This window comes from Manis javanica, chromosome 8 (assembly GCF_040802235.1).
Source record: "Manis javanica isolate MJ-LG chromosome 8, MJ_LKY, whole genome shotgun sequence".
Taxonomy (NCBI): Eukaryota; Metazoa; Chordata; class Mammalia; order Pholidota; family Manidae; genus Manis; species Manis javanica.
In genome coordinates, this window is record NC_133163.1 from 89,480,177 (window position 1) to 89,496,093 (window position 15,917).

General features: G+C 38.6%; 1 protein-coding gene across 18 annotated transcripts in view; it reads right to left on the reverse strand.

Annotated features, from left to right (window-relative positions):
- LOC118972456 (uncharacterized) overlaps positions 1-15,917 on the reverse strand; it is a 423,078-nt gene that overhangs the window by 259,180 nt on the left and 147,981 nt on the right. For 7 of the 18 annotated variants that reach the window (XR_012120646.1, XR_012120647.1, XR_012120650.1 and 4 more), the window contains one exon: positions 12,095-12,226. Coding sequence is in view for 5 of the 18 variants with exons in the window: in XM_073211605.1 (XP_073067706.1) it covers positions 11,966-12,226 (261 nt within the window). In the remaining 13 variants the exon portion in view is untranslated. Of the gene's footprint in view, positions 1-6,410; positions 7,785-11,508; positions 11,651-11,777; positions 12,227-15,917 lie in introns of those variants that run through there. The other 11 variants (XM_073211607.1, XM_073211610.1, XR_012120649.1 and 8 more) reach the window with 8 other exon arrangements.

Below are 15,917 nucleotides of genomic sequence, written 5' to 3' on the forward strand. Positions count from 1 at the left end.
GCTGGAAAAAACTGGTTATATAACATGATCCGTCAATAGAGTGTATCTAATTTCAGCTCAATATGAGTTATTCTTATTAGGTTGATGATAATAGCTGTGGTTAAGAATTAGTTCTACCTAGTTCTTAACATAGGACCATGCTTCTCCAATTCTTTGATCTCAAGGCCTCTTTACACTCTGAAAAATTACTGAGAACTTCAAAGACATTTTGTTTATATGGGTTACATCTGTGAATATTTACCATACTAGAAACTACAACTTGAAAATGTTTAAATATTAATTTATTTTAAAATAACAAAAATAATCTCATTATGTGTCAACATAATTAACATGTTTTGTGAAAACAGCTGTATTTTCTACAACAAAAAAAAAACTCAATAGAAGACAGCTGGATTCTCATGTCACCTTAACCTGACTTTATTCTATTGAATATTTTACTGCATTTAATCTGTTATAATATATTGTTTTGCTTGAAACATATGAAAGGAATACTGCCTCATACAGATATGTAGTGGAAACAGGAGGGGTGTTTTAATGCCTTTTTAAGATAATCATGACATTTTATCACAACTTGACAAATACTATTTTCTTAAACATCAGTTGCAATGTGGAATACAAAACCATATCAATGAATCTTTCATGCTCAGTTACACTAAAATCCATTCATCTCTTTTGCACTTTGAATGGAGTTTTACCCCACACAACTAAGTAACATTATGCATTGGTCATTTAGAAATTATCCATTCAATGAGTCAAGCAGGTCTTCCAAATTTTTACACATCAAAAAAACACAATCGTTATATCACCATTAACCTTACCAGAAAATATTCTTAATACTGGGAAGCTATCAAGCTCCCAGTGGCAGAAAAGAGTTTTCAAAAACCTCATTTTACTTGAAAGTTTAAATTCTATCTTTGGCAACAAATTCCACAGTTGCTTTCTTTGATGGGACAGGCTGACTTTGTTTAGTTTAAGAACATTTCTGCCAAATAACTATAACTTGTCATTCTTTCAATAAAAATGGTGTCCCATTAAAAACATGTTCAGGTTAACTTGAACTCAAATGTACACATGCTTTCTTTTTAAGATGACCACCACACTTCATATGCTGACATGTTTTATGTGTTACTTCCCATTTGTCCTACAGAATAGTGAAAGAAATATGTACTCAAAAATCAAGATTTAGTAAACTTAGTAATTTCTTCCTGATTCATCAGAACAAATCTATGTGAAACCAGAATCCTTTTTTTTCATGCATGTGGTAGTGAAAAAGTGCAATAACTTCTAGTAGTATGATTTGGTGCCCTGCCTTGATTTCTGCTCAGGAACCCAGGTTTACCCATCATTGCTTCTGTACAATCAGTTGAAATGTCAATAGAGGCCAAAAGGCAAATAAAATGTAAATATAATTATGAAGAGTTTTGACTATGAGCCACAGAAGAATCTTGGGACATCCAGGAGTCTGTGAACAACACTGAGAATCACTAATATAAAATTTGACCTAGGGACCTAGTGGGTTGCTTACAAAGACAGAATGGGGCTAACCCCACAGCTTTATCTAATTCATGATTTTACTGTGTTCAAAAAAGTCCACCTTTGGATGTTTTCATTACTTCAAGAGCAATGTGCTATCATTAAAGGAAATGGTAACAAGTCAAATGAAAATTTTAAAAAACATTCTGGTAACTCATCAGTTTTAGTCATTGCAAAGGTTACTTATTGCTTTTAAAGCAAGGAGTTATTTATGCCAAGTCTATGTTGTTGCCAAATGATGTACTTAGTGGCTTTTTCAGCAGTCAAGGCCAGTAAGTGGCAGAGGGTAAGCAATTTTTGAAAGGTGTGTTGTCATTTCACTAATAGCTTACAGAAGACCAGAACTGAACCAGAGAGTAAAGGGGTGAAGTAGGCCTTCCCCTCATTAATTAGAGAAGTAATACTTTAAACAACAACAGTATAGTCAAGACAATTTTCTTCTCTAGTGATTCAGTTCATAAAACATGTGTGTTCTGACTAGGCAGGCAAGTCCCTAAATGTTCACCTAACACCTTATCAAACTGCCATGTGGAAAAGTCAGACCTAGGCTTTTCAAAGGAATCGCCCAGCGCATGCTGAAAGCACAGAGCAAGTCCGCTGATACATCCCAGGCATTTCTAAACTTGCCAGCAAGCTGAGGCAGGAGTAGAGCTTGTGAAAGGCCATTTGAGCATGGTTCTGCCAACTGGACAGACGCAAACCATGTTGACTCCTGTGATTTCTCCAATTCATGTTGGAACAAAGGCTGGAATCACAGTTTCCCACACGGGGTGAGTTTCTGAGTTATGCCCATTGTATGAGTCTAACAAGGCCAACTGTTACAAAGAAAGGAAGGAAGAAGTATAGCTGACCCTTGAACAACACGAGTGTTAGGGGCCCTGACCCACTGACTGCATAGTAGAAAATCCATATATAACTTTTGACTTCCCAAAAACTTAACTACTAATACTGTTGACCAGAAACCTTACTGATAACATAAACAGTGGATTAACACTTATTGCATGTTATATGTATTATACACTGTATTCTTTCAATAAAGTAAGCTAAAGAAAACGTCCTTTTTCAAATTGTCACAAATTTCCAAAACATTTTCCAATATATTTGTTGAAAAAAAACCCACATAAAAGTGTACCTTTGCATTTCAAACCTGTGTTGCTCGAGGGTGAACTGAATTTTCTTTTTCAATGGCACAAGAGCATAGATACCATGCTTTGGTCATTGATACCCAGCAGATGATTAATGGCAAAGCATGTGTATACAGTCCTGGAATAGAGAGGAGCATTTCCTAGTCATTGTTTCTTTTTTCAGAATCATCTTATTTGTCCTTATGTTTGAGGCATAGATATGCAGATAGGAGAGATTAATGCTAGCCTCTCAGGCACTTCCCTTTACCTATTTCTCAGCATAGCTACAGCCCTCTGAGCTGCTCATTATGGAAGACATGTCCCAGAAATTCAAGTTATTCAGTCAAACGAGCACCATCTGAGTCAGTGTGATCTTCCTAAAAAACATCTAATCATAAAACTCCAACCATACCAGAAAAGACCCAATTCATTACCTGACATAGGCCCCCGTAATGAGGACTTTGTCTACCTCTGTAACTGCGCATCCCTCATAGGCTCCACAGGTTTCAGAAGCATCCTGAGTGCCTTTGTGAAAACCCACCCTCACCTTCTTCTTTGCACCTGCTGTTCCATCTGCCTGGAATGCCCCCTCTCATATGCTGGTAGAACTACTCATGCTTTTTGACTCTGTCAGAGCTGGGTATCAACTGCCTTATTCCCATAGCATTCTGTGCTCGTCTCTCAAGCTACCTTGTCAGTTTGTTTACTCATCTGTCTCCTCCATTAATTGTTTCTTGAAGACAAAGACTTTGTCATTAACTTCCAAGCATCTAACAAAAAAAAAAAAACGCATGGTAATGTCTCAATGGATGCTGGCTGAATATATATGTTTGGACTACAATCATCCCTTCTGTATTCATCTTAAACAACCAACTTGAATTTCTCACTATAATTGAGTCCTAGCCTAAAAATGTAACTTCATCCATAGTCTGCACTACCATCTTTTACTTTCTCTTTCAAAGTTGTCTCTCTTCATTTCCAAAATTAGAAGATCTTTCTTCACCTGCTGCCTCACTTACACATTTCATTGGTCATTATCTGCCTTCTCAAGATACAAACAAATAATTGAGGTTACCTCATGCGTGGATATGTAAAGCTAAGTATCTATGAATAGCTGGATATTTGAAATATATTTTTTCCTTAATTGTCTCAGTGCCCTAATTAAGGCAAGCTGTGGATGGGGTCAGGGGAGGGCGGGCAGGGGGAGGAGGATGGGAGTGGGCTTGCTGTCCAGGCAGTCTGATGAGTCCTGGCAAGGTTAGGTCGCCATCAGAGTCCAGGCTCTGACTCTGGGCAGGTGTTTGGCAGCCTCTCTGACTTTCCCTCAGTTAATCCCCTCCTGGCCTCATCAGGTGGGTCTTGTTTGGGTCCAAAGGAGCACTGAGTAAACATCAAGTGAAGCAGCTCATCCTAATGATGGCTATTATGACTTTCATTTTCCTCTGAAGTCAGGAAAGCACTGACAGTAACAGATGGGACTCCAGAATTTTTTTGGAGGAGGACTCTGAGCCCCTGAGAGGTGAACCGGATAGTTGGACTATCACTCTCCTTAGTAGGAGAGGAAAGGAGTCAATGAAAACAGCAAGAGAAAAGGCCAGCACAGCAAGGAGCACCTGAACACCTTTAGCTGCCTGTGCCTCCCCCAGCCACAGGGAGAGGAAGAGTGAGCTGCCTTCTCTCTGCTTTTTCTCCAACAAACATGCCCAAGTGTTAATATTGTAGTAAATGAGGAGAAATACTTCTCTCATTCAAGTTCTCACATACACTGAGTTAGTAATTTAAATTATAAGAATATTCACATTTTTACAGAATTGGATGAAGTTATTTTTACTTTAAATGTGAAAAACATGATTCGTATTTTTTTTTCTGAACTAACTTACACACCAACATGTTTATCTTCACTGGGCTAGAAAAATGGAGAAACTTTACAGAAATCTATGAATACAGGTAGATGAATGTCTTTTCCATGTGGTAGCCCCAATGCAGCAGCTCTATGTAAATCTCAAACTCTTTAGTGTTGCAGACATCTTATCTATACACCAAACTTGCATTTATTTTAACCAGTTTTACCAAGGATGCTACATTTTTCTTCTTTTTTATTTTCCTTATTCCAATGGGTATGAGTATACTATCTAGATTCAGGCCTGCAGGCAAACACTAGAGAAAAATGTAAAAGAGGACAAGGACATTTTATAACTGTAGTCTCCATTCTGATGCCCCACTTCTTGATTTCTGCCAGGACTTGAGCCTCTACACCAGGGAAATGGAAATTCTCGGAGCTGTGATCACAGCCCTGGCAAAATAGTGTTCCTGGTGGAGTACCTGCAGACTAGTTTTCCAGCTCTCCAATATTTCTCAGCGCCCAGTGTTAAGGAAGGAGGTCATGAGGCTGATGCTCCAGGCTGATCATCTGTTCATGTTTCTTGGAAATTATGACATAAACAAAAATCACCCTCTCCCTGTGAGATAGGAGTCTAAGACTTTGTCCCTAAACTGGCCATTCTCATAAAAGAGGGTGTTGCCAGAGACACTATGACTCCTGCAATGGTGGAAAGCTGTCTAGACTAAGTCCAAGGGAAGCAGATGACCTGGATGAAGGAGAGAAGCCTCAGTAACAGGAAAGAGCAGTCTCAACTGCAGTGTCTGGATAGTTCACGAAGAAAGTGCTCTAAACTCTTGTTTCATCAGAATGGACTCTAAGGTTGCCATCACTTTGGGAAATTTTGATAATCCAAATCCGAATTTAACAGTAAAATAGTCCCCCTTATCCTCAGTTTCAGTTACCCACAGTCAGCCATGGTCCAGAAAGAGATGATCCTCTTTCTGACATATGGTCAGCAGGCCAAAGGTAGCCTAACGCTACATCATAGTGCCTACGTCATTCACCTCACTTCATCTCATCACCTAGGCAACTTACAATCTCACATCATCACAAGAAGGACAAGTATCATATATTTTGAGAGAGCCCACATTCACATAAGTTTGATTACAGTATATAGTTACAATTCTTCTATTTTCTTACTGTTGTTGTTAATCTCTCACTGTGCCTAATTTATAAACTAAATTTACCATGTATATATAGGAAAAACATAGCGTATACAGGGTTAGGTACTATTACAGTCTCAGGCATGCACTGGTGGTCCTGGAACATACCCTCTATGGATAAGGGGGGACCACTACATTAGCATTCCAACCAGCCAGAAACATCAAGAAAGACAGATACATGAAATCTGTCTGAAGCAAAGGTTTTTATAAAACCAGGCAAGCATCTAAGAAAAACTGATAGCAGTAAAATCTTTTTGTGATTTGAAGATTTATAATTTACTTTCAAGAGTTTCCTACTTACTATAGCTTTGGGAATAATACACTCTTCACTCTTAGGAGAGCTGGTTACCTCATTCTTACTGATTCAATACAGAGATCTTAAATATTTAATCTCAATCTTGCTACAAATATAAAACAGCTGGTCTCTTTCTCCTTAAAAAATAATTTTTTTAAACAAAACAATTTTGAGAGTGCATTTTCTGACAAATTCTGATGATTAACTTCAACATTCTGTTTATATTATATAACCATGCAGGGGGAAAAAATAGCATAAAGGCAGGATAATTTATTTAATTCACAAATTCTTTGTTATTTCCCATAGATTGAGTCTCACATCTGGAAAAGCTCATGCAATTAAATAGTTTATCCAAGAAAAGTCTGTTAGAAGGAATTCCAAATATAGACTGCTTTTTTTCATTGTTGGTTTTATTTAATGAAAAGGTTTTGAACACAATAATATTTTAAGAAAGAAAAAAATGACATTTCACATTATAGCTTATTAGGACTTGAAGGGACACCTGATGTCTGTCTGCTGGGGGTTGTTCTCTGCCCCCAAGCTAGGACTGTATTGAAACAATTCCATAGAGTTCATACCTGACATATTTAGAAAAGGAACTCTATACTGTCCGTGATCATTTGTCCTAGTGATTCTTTGCAGCGATGAAGGCTTCCTTTGTTTATAACTTAAATCTTTCTTATCATCATTTAAGCCAATGATTATCTCTCTGAGTACAAGGCCACTAGACAAAGCCACAGCACCAGCAGCCTCCTGAGGCTCTCCCCGGCCCCACCGCCGCACAGCGGTCAGCACCAGGGGAGCTGGTCCTACTCCTCTACGGGGAGGTTGGGATGGAAATGGCCATAGCTTAGAAGGGAGGAGTAGGGTCAAGATAAAGAAGTAGAAAACTGCCTTTCCTCAGCAAAAGAAAGTATTCCATGATGATGTCACACCACAAAATAGGCTAACATCCCAGGAATTGATTACATGGCTCTGGAGGAAACGAACAATTCTTTTAAACACCTTATTCTCAGTCTTTAGAAGAGGCCAATATTATGATCAGGCAGAGGAGAGGAGGGGCTGTATCCACTTTGCAGCACACACTGGATTAACTCCTGGTAGAGGCTTATCACTTTTGCCTTTCAGATTTTTCCTGACTTCCCTATGTATGAACATTTCTCCCTTCACCCCACCATTGTTCTCAACGATCATAGCACTGTTTATTTTATACTTAACATTTATCACAATCTATAATTAATATTTTTAAATTGGTTTGTTGCTCTATTATCATCCTGCAATATTGTTCTAGAAAGCTAAGAATCCTTCCCATTTAATCATATTTATACCTGTTACAGGTAGTACCTATACATACTCAAAAAATGCATAGAGAAGGAAAGAATAAATGTGTAAACAAAGACCAGTCCTTAGGACTCATTTCTCCTCTACTCCTTTGCTTTGCAATACTTCCTCCTCAACCCACCCATCTCTCTGCAGCAGGAAGCCCAGGAATCGTGTTAGCTTGTATTGCTTTTCATCAATGGAGAACCGTGGACAGAGTTCTCCCTCTAGATCCCCACCGTGCATGCCTAGCCAGCCAATACCTATAGTTTACCTGTTTGCAGTTTCTTGGTGTTTCACTTCAAGCTCACCCATGGACTCATGTTTCTGTTGCAAGGCCAGAACACAAAAATGAAATTAAATGAGGCATCACAGCAGAAGAATTTTCTTTCAGGGATGAGTTTATAAACTTCTCCAGTCTCGTGGATGATTAGCTCCTCCTTTAAGCCAAATCCTTTCCTCTCCCTCTGTACAAAAATAAAAGAAAAATGGTATGCTATGGAGGAGAGAAACAAAGGATTGTGTGGACATTTGATTATTTTTTAAAGTGGAAGATGAACTGAAAACTACTTAATGGCCTTCTTTTAAGCAAATATAGAGAAAAAATCTAAGGTTGAAACCATCAAGTCTACTCTTCAGAAAAGCAAGCTGAAACTTTGGTTTAGTAAATAAAGTCTGCCATAGCTTATTAAGTATCAGAAAGGCACACTGTAAAAGTAAACAAAATAAAATTTGCTTTGAACTGTAATCTGTTGGTTAGGAGTTTGTGGTACCTTTTCAGGCTGACTTATGTGGTGCTTCTATATTTTATATCTTGCAAATTGCAGTGAATGTGGTATAGTGGAAAGAACAGGGAACGTATCACACAGAGGGGACTCAAAGAGCCTTTGATAAATAAATAAATAAAAAGTCAAGTAGCAAAGAGTATTGTCCAAGTACCACTTATATATGATTTAGGGAAAATGATTCAATCTCCAAGAGTCTCTAATTTGTATGATATTCTTCTCTGCCCAACTCAGAGGTTTTTGGGACATCCACATGACATAATACATATAAAAGACTTTACATATTATGAAGCAGACTTTAAAAGTGAAGTATATTATTTTTATTTTGTAAGGAAATTATCATGAAACTCAAGTTCTTATTCAATAAATATCTATCTAAATATATGATAGATCCTAGGTATTGTACTAGATATTGTCTTTTTTCCAATATTTGGTATTCTATAATTTAAGAATAATATAAAACAATGTATTAAAAAATTTTAAGCCCTTATTCTCCATTCCAAACAGATCCTCAGGGAAAAACTCAGTCCACAGTTTGATGTACAGCCTTACTGATCTCATATAGTATGTATATACCATACAAACTGCAAATATTACTTTTTCAAAAATACACTCACATTATATATATTGCTTGTGTACATTTTTAGTTAAACCCTATCTCACAGATATCCTTCTCTTATCTCAGTACATACAGATAGATCTGCCTCGTTTTTAGTGGCTTTATGTTTCATAATGCCATTATCTCTCCACAATTGCAGCTGATAACTCTAACAGAAAAATTGAATACATCATTTTGGATAGATTGATGGTGTGGTGGTAGAGGTACTATTTCTCCGGTGGGAATTCTATTTGTATGATTAGTATCCCATAAATCCTTCAGCTTCAGAGAAGATTCTAGAACTTCCCCCTGGCAGTCTCCCAGTAATATTACTGAGAGGGCAGAACTACTGTGGGGCTCAAGCAGAACCTCAGGCTGAAAGCCATTTGGGTACCTAGGGAATCCAGGAAACCAAGTCCCCAACTGTCACAGAACTAAGTTACAGGTAGAACAGTTCTATAGGTAGAAGAGTTCATCTTCCTTGCATCTCACCTGAATCTCTTCTGTTCAGACTTGGTAAATGTTTACAAAATATGACTTGGCAAAATTTCCTGGATAAAATATTGGACAGAATGATCAGTCCTGGTTCCCCCTGATGGCCAGATGTTAGAAAAATGTCATCATCTCCCAGTAATATTCTTTTCCCTTTCTACATAACAGTGTCCCAAATTGCTCTTAACCCCTCACAGAACTACTGTGGGGCTCAAGCATATCCACAGGCTGAGAGCCGTTTGGGTACCCAGGGAATCCAGGAGATTATCTTCATAGTTAGGGAAGCCTATGGAGTCCACTGTCCTCACTCTCTTGTAAACAGCTGCATATAATCACCTCAGCAGTATTATTATCTCCAGGTTAGATGGGAAACTGAAGCTTAAAGAAATTAGGAAACTTGCCTAAAACTCTGCTCCTCTTAAGTGGCAGTGGAGAGCTTCAAACTCAGTTCTGTTCATCTCCAAAATCTGTGCTTATGCCATGAAGGAAACCAAGTCCCCAACTGTCACAGAACCAAGGTGTCCTCTGCCTGGCAGGGGTCACAGAGAAGTTCTTGGAGTCCTGCCCTCAGGGCTGGTGGCAGCGCTTCCTGTCTGGGGTATGCACGGAGTCTAGAATGTGCTCCTCAGTCTGATCGGTTCAGGGTCTTCCAGGAGGAATCCATGGGATATTAACAAGTTTTTGTCACATTGTGGCCCTTATCATTCACCACCAGAGTTAGGGAGGCACCAATGATTGATTTGAGTGGTTCTATAGGTTCTACGGAGTTTAGTTCCCCAAGTGGATTTTGCTAATAATAGTAATCAGCACAGTAAAGAAGGCAATGTCCTATTCCCAAGGCATCTCCTTCTTGGGATTCAGAGCCTGGTCAGAGACTCACAAAGGAAAGTCTGAATCCACTGAAGTGGCATTAGAGGCAGTGTTTTAGATTAAGTGAGATAGAAGCTTCTTTGACAGTTCTCAAAGATTTCCTGTTACTGAAGGAATGTTCTTTAAAGGAGCAGAGGGATTCCCAAGAGGCAATCTGGCTACTAGGGTAGACCCCTGTAGACCTATTAACAAGGACAAGGACGGGTGTCCACCACCAGGCACACTTGTTAGTTGATTAACTGAGTCAAACTGTTTTGTACAATTCTGAGGAAGGTTGTGAGAAGGGCCACTCAAGGTTGAAAAGATACACACTGACAACAGCCCAACAGGATTCTGCTGCAAAGAATCCAAAAAGGGCCAACAGTGACACTGGGTCATCCCTGTATTTGAGATGACACATCACACAGAGGACGCTTTGGCAGTAATTGCATGCCAAAGGCTACCCAGCTGTCATCTAACCTTTAACACAATGAGTACGGGGCTGTCTGCCTACAGGTTAAGGATGCACCATGCCTGCCCTTGACTGTCAGGGCCTGTCATGGTGGGTGGTTAGGCCTTCAGTCTCCCAGGTCATATGAGACATGGGATTTTGTTAAACCACCACATGTCTGGCATGCACTCACAGCCATGGGGCATCTGGGCCACCCACAGCTCCATGTACCACTTTGCCATGGCCATAGCTTTCCCACCTACTCAAACACATCCATGGAGATGGAAATAATCTGTATGGAATCCCACCCTGTACACCCTCTAAATTTGCATATGTTGTCTCAAGAGCCTACCTTCTCGGGAGCCTACAACACTAACAACACAGGATGATGTTCTCGCATGGATCATTTGTTCATGCCACCACTCATTCATTCATCAGCAAATATTTGTTATGTGCTCACTATGAATGCAAAAGATATTTAATAAAAATTGGTAAGCCAAGATGCTGGATTTTTTACTAAAAATATATTTAGGAGACTTTGGTCTATGTCCCCATGTTTGATTCTTACCCTTTCTATCCACCATTCCCACAAGAATATTTACCAACTGGTGATCTGGAGAATGTTCTCAATCTCCCTGGCTTCCCATTTCTAACTTATAAAGAGGGTAGTGCTTTCACAGTACTGTTGTGAGGCTTCAATAATTCTGTCCATGAAAGCTTATAAATTGTAACACAATATGCAAAGTTGTTTGTTAATGCTACTAACAATGTGTCTAGTACTGTATTTTCCCCACTTTACCCAATATTTTATTTACAAAGAAATAGAGCTTTCTCCAAAGGGGAGAGCTTTCTCCAAAGGGGTTATGTAAATCCCTGCACTATTTTGTCAGATTTGGCTTTCAAAATATCAAAACAGATATGGGGAACATTGTTCCCACAATGGACTCTTAAAGTCTTTTCTCCTGGAAAAAATATCTGTCAAGACCAGTGTAAAATGACCTGTAGCTTTTCCTCACCTTTTCTTACAGTCCGTCTCTGTGGTCAAGAACCATTCATTGGCCAAGCTGTGTGTGCTCAGTTTATAATGCCAATTCCTGATGCTTTTTCTTGTACTCACCACCATGAAACTCAGGCCTCTGGAATATTCTCCTGACATGCCTGTAAATAATTTTGAGTGGGATAAATCAGTATATTTTGGTCTCTTTCTTTTAAACCTATCTCAATGGCCTGTACTTTTTAATAAAGCATCTACCTGCACATGTGATAGAGGATTAAAAAAACTCAATACAAATGAAAATATTTTATTGTCTTAATCTAAGAGTTGCCTTTACAGATCATTTTATTGTCTATTTATTTTCAGAAAGAACAGGCTGGGCCATAAAGCCAAAATTATTATTTTTCCCATATGCTTCCCATTTAATTGATATAAAGATATCATTATTTAATTGTTGTATCTCATGCAAAGCTAAGTGTTTAGCAAGTTGGACATTTTTGTAGAATGTCACTTAAATTTGAAAGTCTAGGAAAGCTCCAGAGAAAATGATGCGGTTTTTCATTGTTTATTGATAGCACAGACTTTGTATCTGACTCTATCTCTTTTTTGCTTTGGATTCCAGTGAAGATTTCAGTGTTGTTTAGCAACTTTCTGGTGTTCTCTGCCCATACTTCTTTGGTTTTCCTTCTGCTCCTGAAGACAGACAGGCCTGTGAAGATGACATCGACAGTTCTCATTCCCTGTGGAGCCAACAGGACATGAGGGAGGAACAAGAGTGAATTCAAGATATTTATTTCCCATCCTGTTCCCATGAGGTCACCTCAGGCTGTCTGCGTCCCTCAACAGAGATCTCTGGTCCTTGTGAGGACCTCTCACGCGAGCCAGCTACAGATTCTCTCCTCTGAGTTCCAGCAACCTCCTCTTTCTCTCAAATCATCAGGCCTAAGAGTAAATTATCCCTTAGGGTTCAGCTGCCATCCCAGCTTTTAAATAAACTCTCTTCAAATTACCCTATTTTGAGTGAGTCATCTATTTCCCGTGAAGACTTTGACTAGTACAGGCCCACTAGTTCACATCTTTGCTATCTTATATTCTGGCTCCATCTCTCTTCTTTTAAATTTTCCAACTCTACTCCTTTTTCTTGGTAAAATAACCTTGAATATACCTTTATACTATTATATAAAGTACATATAAAAAAACCTTAACCCTATTTTATAGCAGTATATAAAGTATATAAGCATACCTTCAAATAATCTTTAAAACAACCTAACCCTCACAATTTTGTTTAAATTACACTTTTAAATGAGGCATAGTATAAACAAAATAGACAAAATAAAATCTTATTATTTGCAACTTTTTAAGGGACTTCAAATCTTTTTAAAAATGAAGTTGAGATGAAATCAAGGAAGAGGAGAGGAAAAAGAAAAATAAGAAAGAGGCCCTTGATATGAGTATATTTCAAGGTCATCATCATCACTATCATGGGTAAAAAGACATTTAATGATCTTTTTAAATTATTTGGGCTCTGAAATAAACAATTTACATTCACCATCTCATGGATACCTCAAACAATTCTCTGAGGTAGACACTAACATTCTCCATTTTAGGTATGAAGACAATGAGGCTTAAAGGAGCAAGTAATTGCCTTAAGGCTACACGACCAGCAATAAGCCAGGAAGTCAAGAGAGTCAATTAAGGCTTTGTATTGAGATAATAACAATCAGGGATTCTCCACTCATAAAAGTTAGCACTTTTTAAAACTAATCATAAAGCACATAATGATTTTTTGGATCAAACTGTCAAGTAAATATCAATACTGTAGTTTTAAAACCTCTCACTGATCCTGATCATTTTCGTTTAGAATCCTGTGACTCTTGGCTTGGTTTCAAAAGCTCTCTTTGGCCATTTATGCTTACTCTCTGACCGACCTTCCATCTGAGTGCCTCCAAGGGTCCTGTCTCCAAGCTGTCTATTTTATTCCCTTTCGGGTCAGTTACTAGTGATCTACTTCCTCTCTTCAGCTACACAACCATTTCAAATGACAGCCTTTAGTGACTAGGTATAAGATAGAACTTTTCTATGCCATCAGACACAACTAAAAGTAAAAAGAAATTTGCTTTTGAGGACATAGATGCTGACCAATCAGAAAGCTATAATATTTCAACTTTACTTCCTTTCCCCTTCCTGTCAGATTTCTCTCTTGTATTAATTTGAAATAAAGTTCTTGATTTAATAGGAGTCTATGACAGATGACCTCTTTGAGAAATACCTAGGCAAGAACTTCAGCTCAAAAGTACTTTGATACAAAATTTGCAGCATTATTTGGAAAATGCAGTTTCATGGTAAAGTAAGGTTGACCACAGTTCTAATGAGGTTTTGAACACCAATTTGATGGTTTTCATTATAATCTTATTAGGATGATAGCTATAACCCTGAAACTTTGATAACTAACTATACTACTTCACTAGCAATATTTAAGATTTTCCAAACATCTGCTTCTATTTGTCTCTTTATTTTTCTCAGATTCCCTCTGTGCTCATTGGCTGACCTTGGCATCATAGTCGAAGCATTTTATCATTACCCATTTTCTTCCAAAGAAGGTCTTGAGTTTTTATTATCCAAGCAATAACAGATTCTATTTCCGGGACTTCTTATCTTTTCTTTAGCCACATCATAAATAACTGCAATTTTATGTTGACAAGAAAGTTCTGTTTTACATTTTTTGGAAGAAATATAGTCAAGTTGAATAGGACCTCTGGTTACTCTATGTAACTTGTCAGTGCCACTGCTTTATGAATGATGATGACAGGCAGAAAATGGGGCATAATGACATTTAAATTATAAATTAAATTAATCAAAATTTGATCTTAAATAACACCAATGAACTTTCAAGTTTGAAAAGTAGTCAGATACCTTGAAAATAATGAGAATCTGATTATATGTATTGGAATACCTAAAATTCAGGGGTTTTGGAAGGTTAACCACAGAAGGATCACATGGTTCTAAGCAGTGAGTATCAAATATGTCTTTCAAACTGTTGCCACCAAAGAAGTTCAATGATTTATCCAAGGTCACATACATGGATCTCTGCCTAAGTTAACCTTCTTCCTGTTTTCCTAGGCACCACGTCTGAGAACTGAGTGTCTGACGCATTCTTTTCTAAGCCCTACGAGGACAAAGTTATGCAATTCTCCACAGGTATTTTGGCAGCTTCCTGGGACATCTGACTCAAGACTCATCTCCATTCCTCTCTGAGGAGAGAACGCACATGCTTTATCAGGAACATCAGGCCACTAGAGCAAATGGTCACTCCCAGAGCAAGATGACGGCCATGCGCAACTGGAAGGGCACCAGTCTAAAATCCAGAATCAAATGACATTTTTGAGCACTTACTATGCATCAAGCACTGTATAAATTCCCCCCACAGGGGCTCTCTCCCTTGGGCTGAGAGACTTACATACCTGACCTAACTACCACTAAGTAGCCCTGGGACACTGGACCAAACTTTGAGTCTATTTTCTTCACAAAACTGGAGAAAAGTTACCTTCCCTTCTTGTCTTTTAGAATTGTTGTGTTGGTCAAATCAACTAATAAATGACAAAACCCTTTCTCAAAATTTGTTACTGAAATATAACGTATATATAGAAAATCACATAATCATAAGTGTATATAGCTTGATACATTTACACAAACTAAACACGTGTAACTAGCACACAGTTCAAGAAACTGAACATTACCCCAGAAGCCCCATCTGCTGCCTAATGGTCACCAACCTACCAAAGGGTAACAATCATTCTGACTTCTAATAGCCTAGATTCATTTTGATTGTTTTTGCATTGTATGGAATCATATGCTGTATGCTTTCTTTGTAGCACTGGTGGAACGGTGATGGGAGAACACCTGACCTGGTCACACCCTCAGGCTGCCCAAGAGGGGACAGGAAGGTCCCACAGAACAGCCCCGATCAGTCATCTATCCCCCAGCCACAGTCTTCTGAAAACTCCCTTGGAAGTCTCAGCCTTCTTCACATGGCAAGGTTTTACTCTTTGCCCAAATCCCTCTTCCCGGAACACTCCCTCCTGCCACTTCTCCCTCACCCAACTAACTCAGACACATTCTTCAGCTCTCTGGGCCTTCTGACTCCAGAGCATACACTTAGCACCAAGTTATCCCCATGCCTGGCACTTGGGAAGTACATAAATGATGACTGATGAGTGAATAAACAACTACGCTGTCCAGCACAGTCTTCACACAGTAATAGGGATGGATCCCCTGCTTGGTCAACTCACCTCGGCCACTGTTCTTTTCGGGGAAGAAGGAGGGAGACAGAGTTGTTGCCATTGTTTTAAATGATTTAAAAAGCCTCCCCACATATTGATCCTAACATGCAACCAGAGAAGCACTGGGGTTGGTAATTGTTTAGCAATTCTA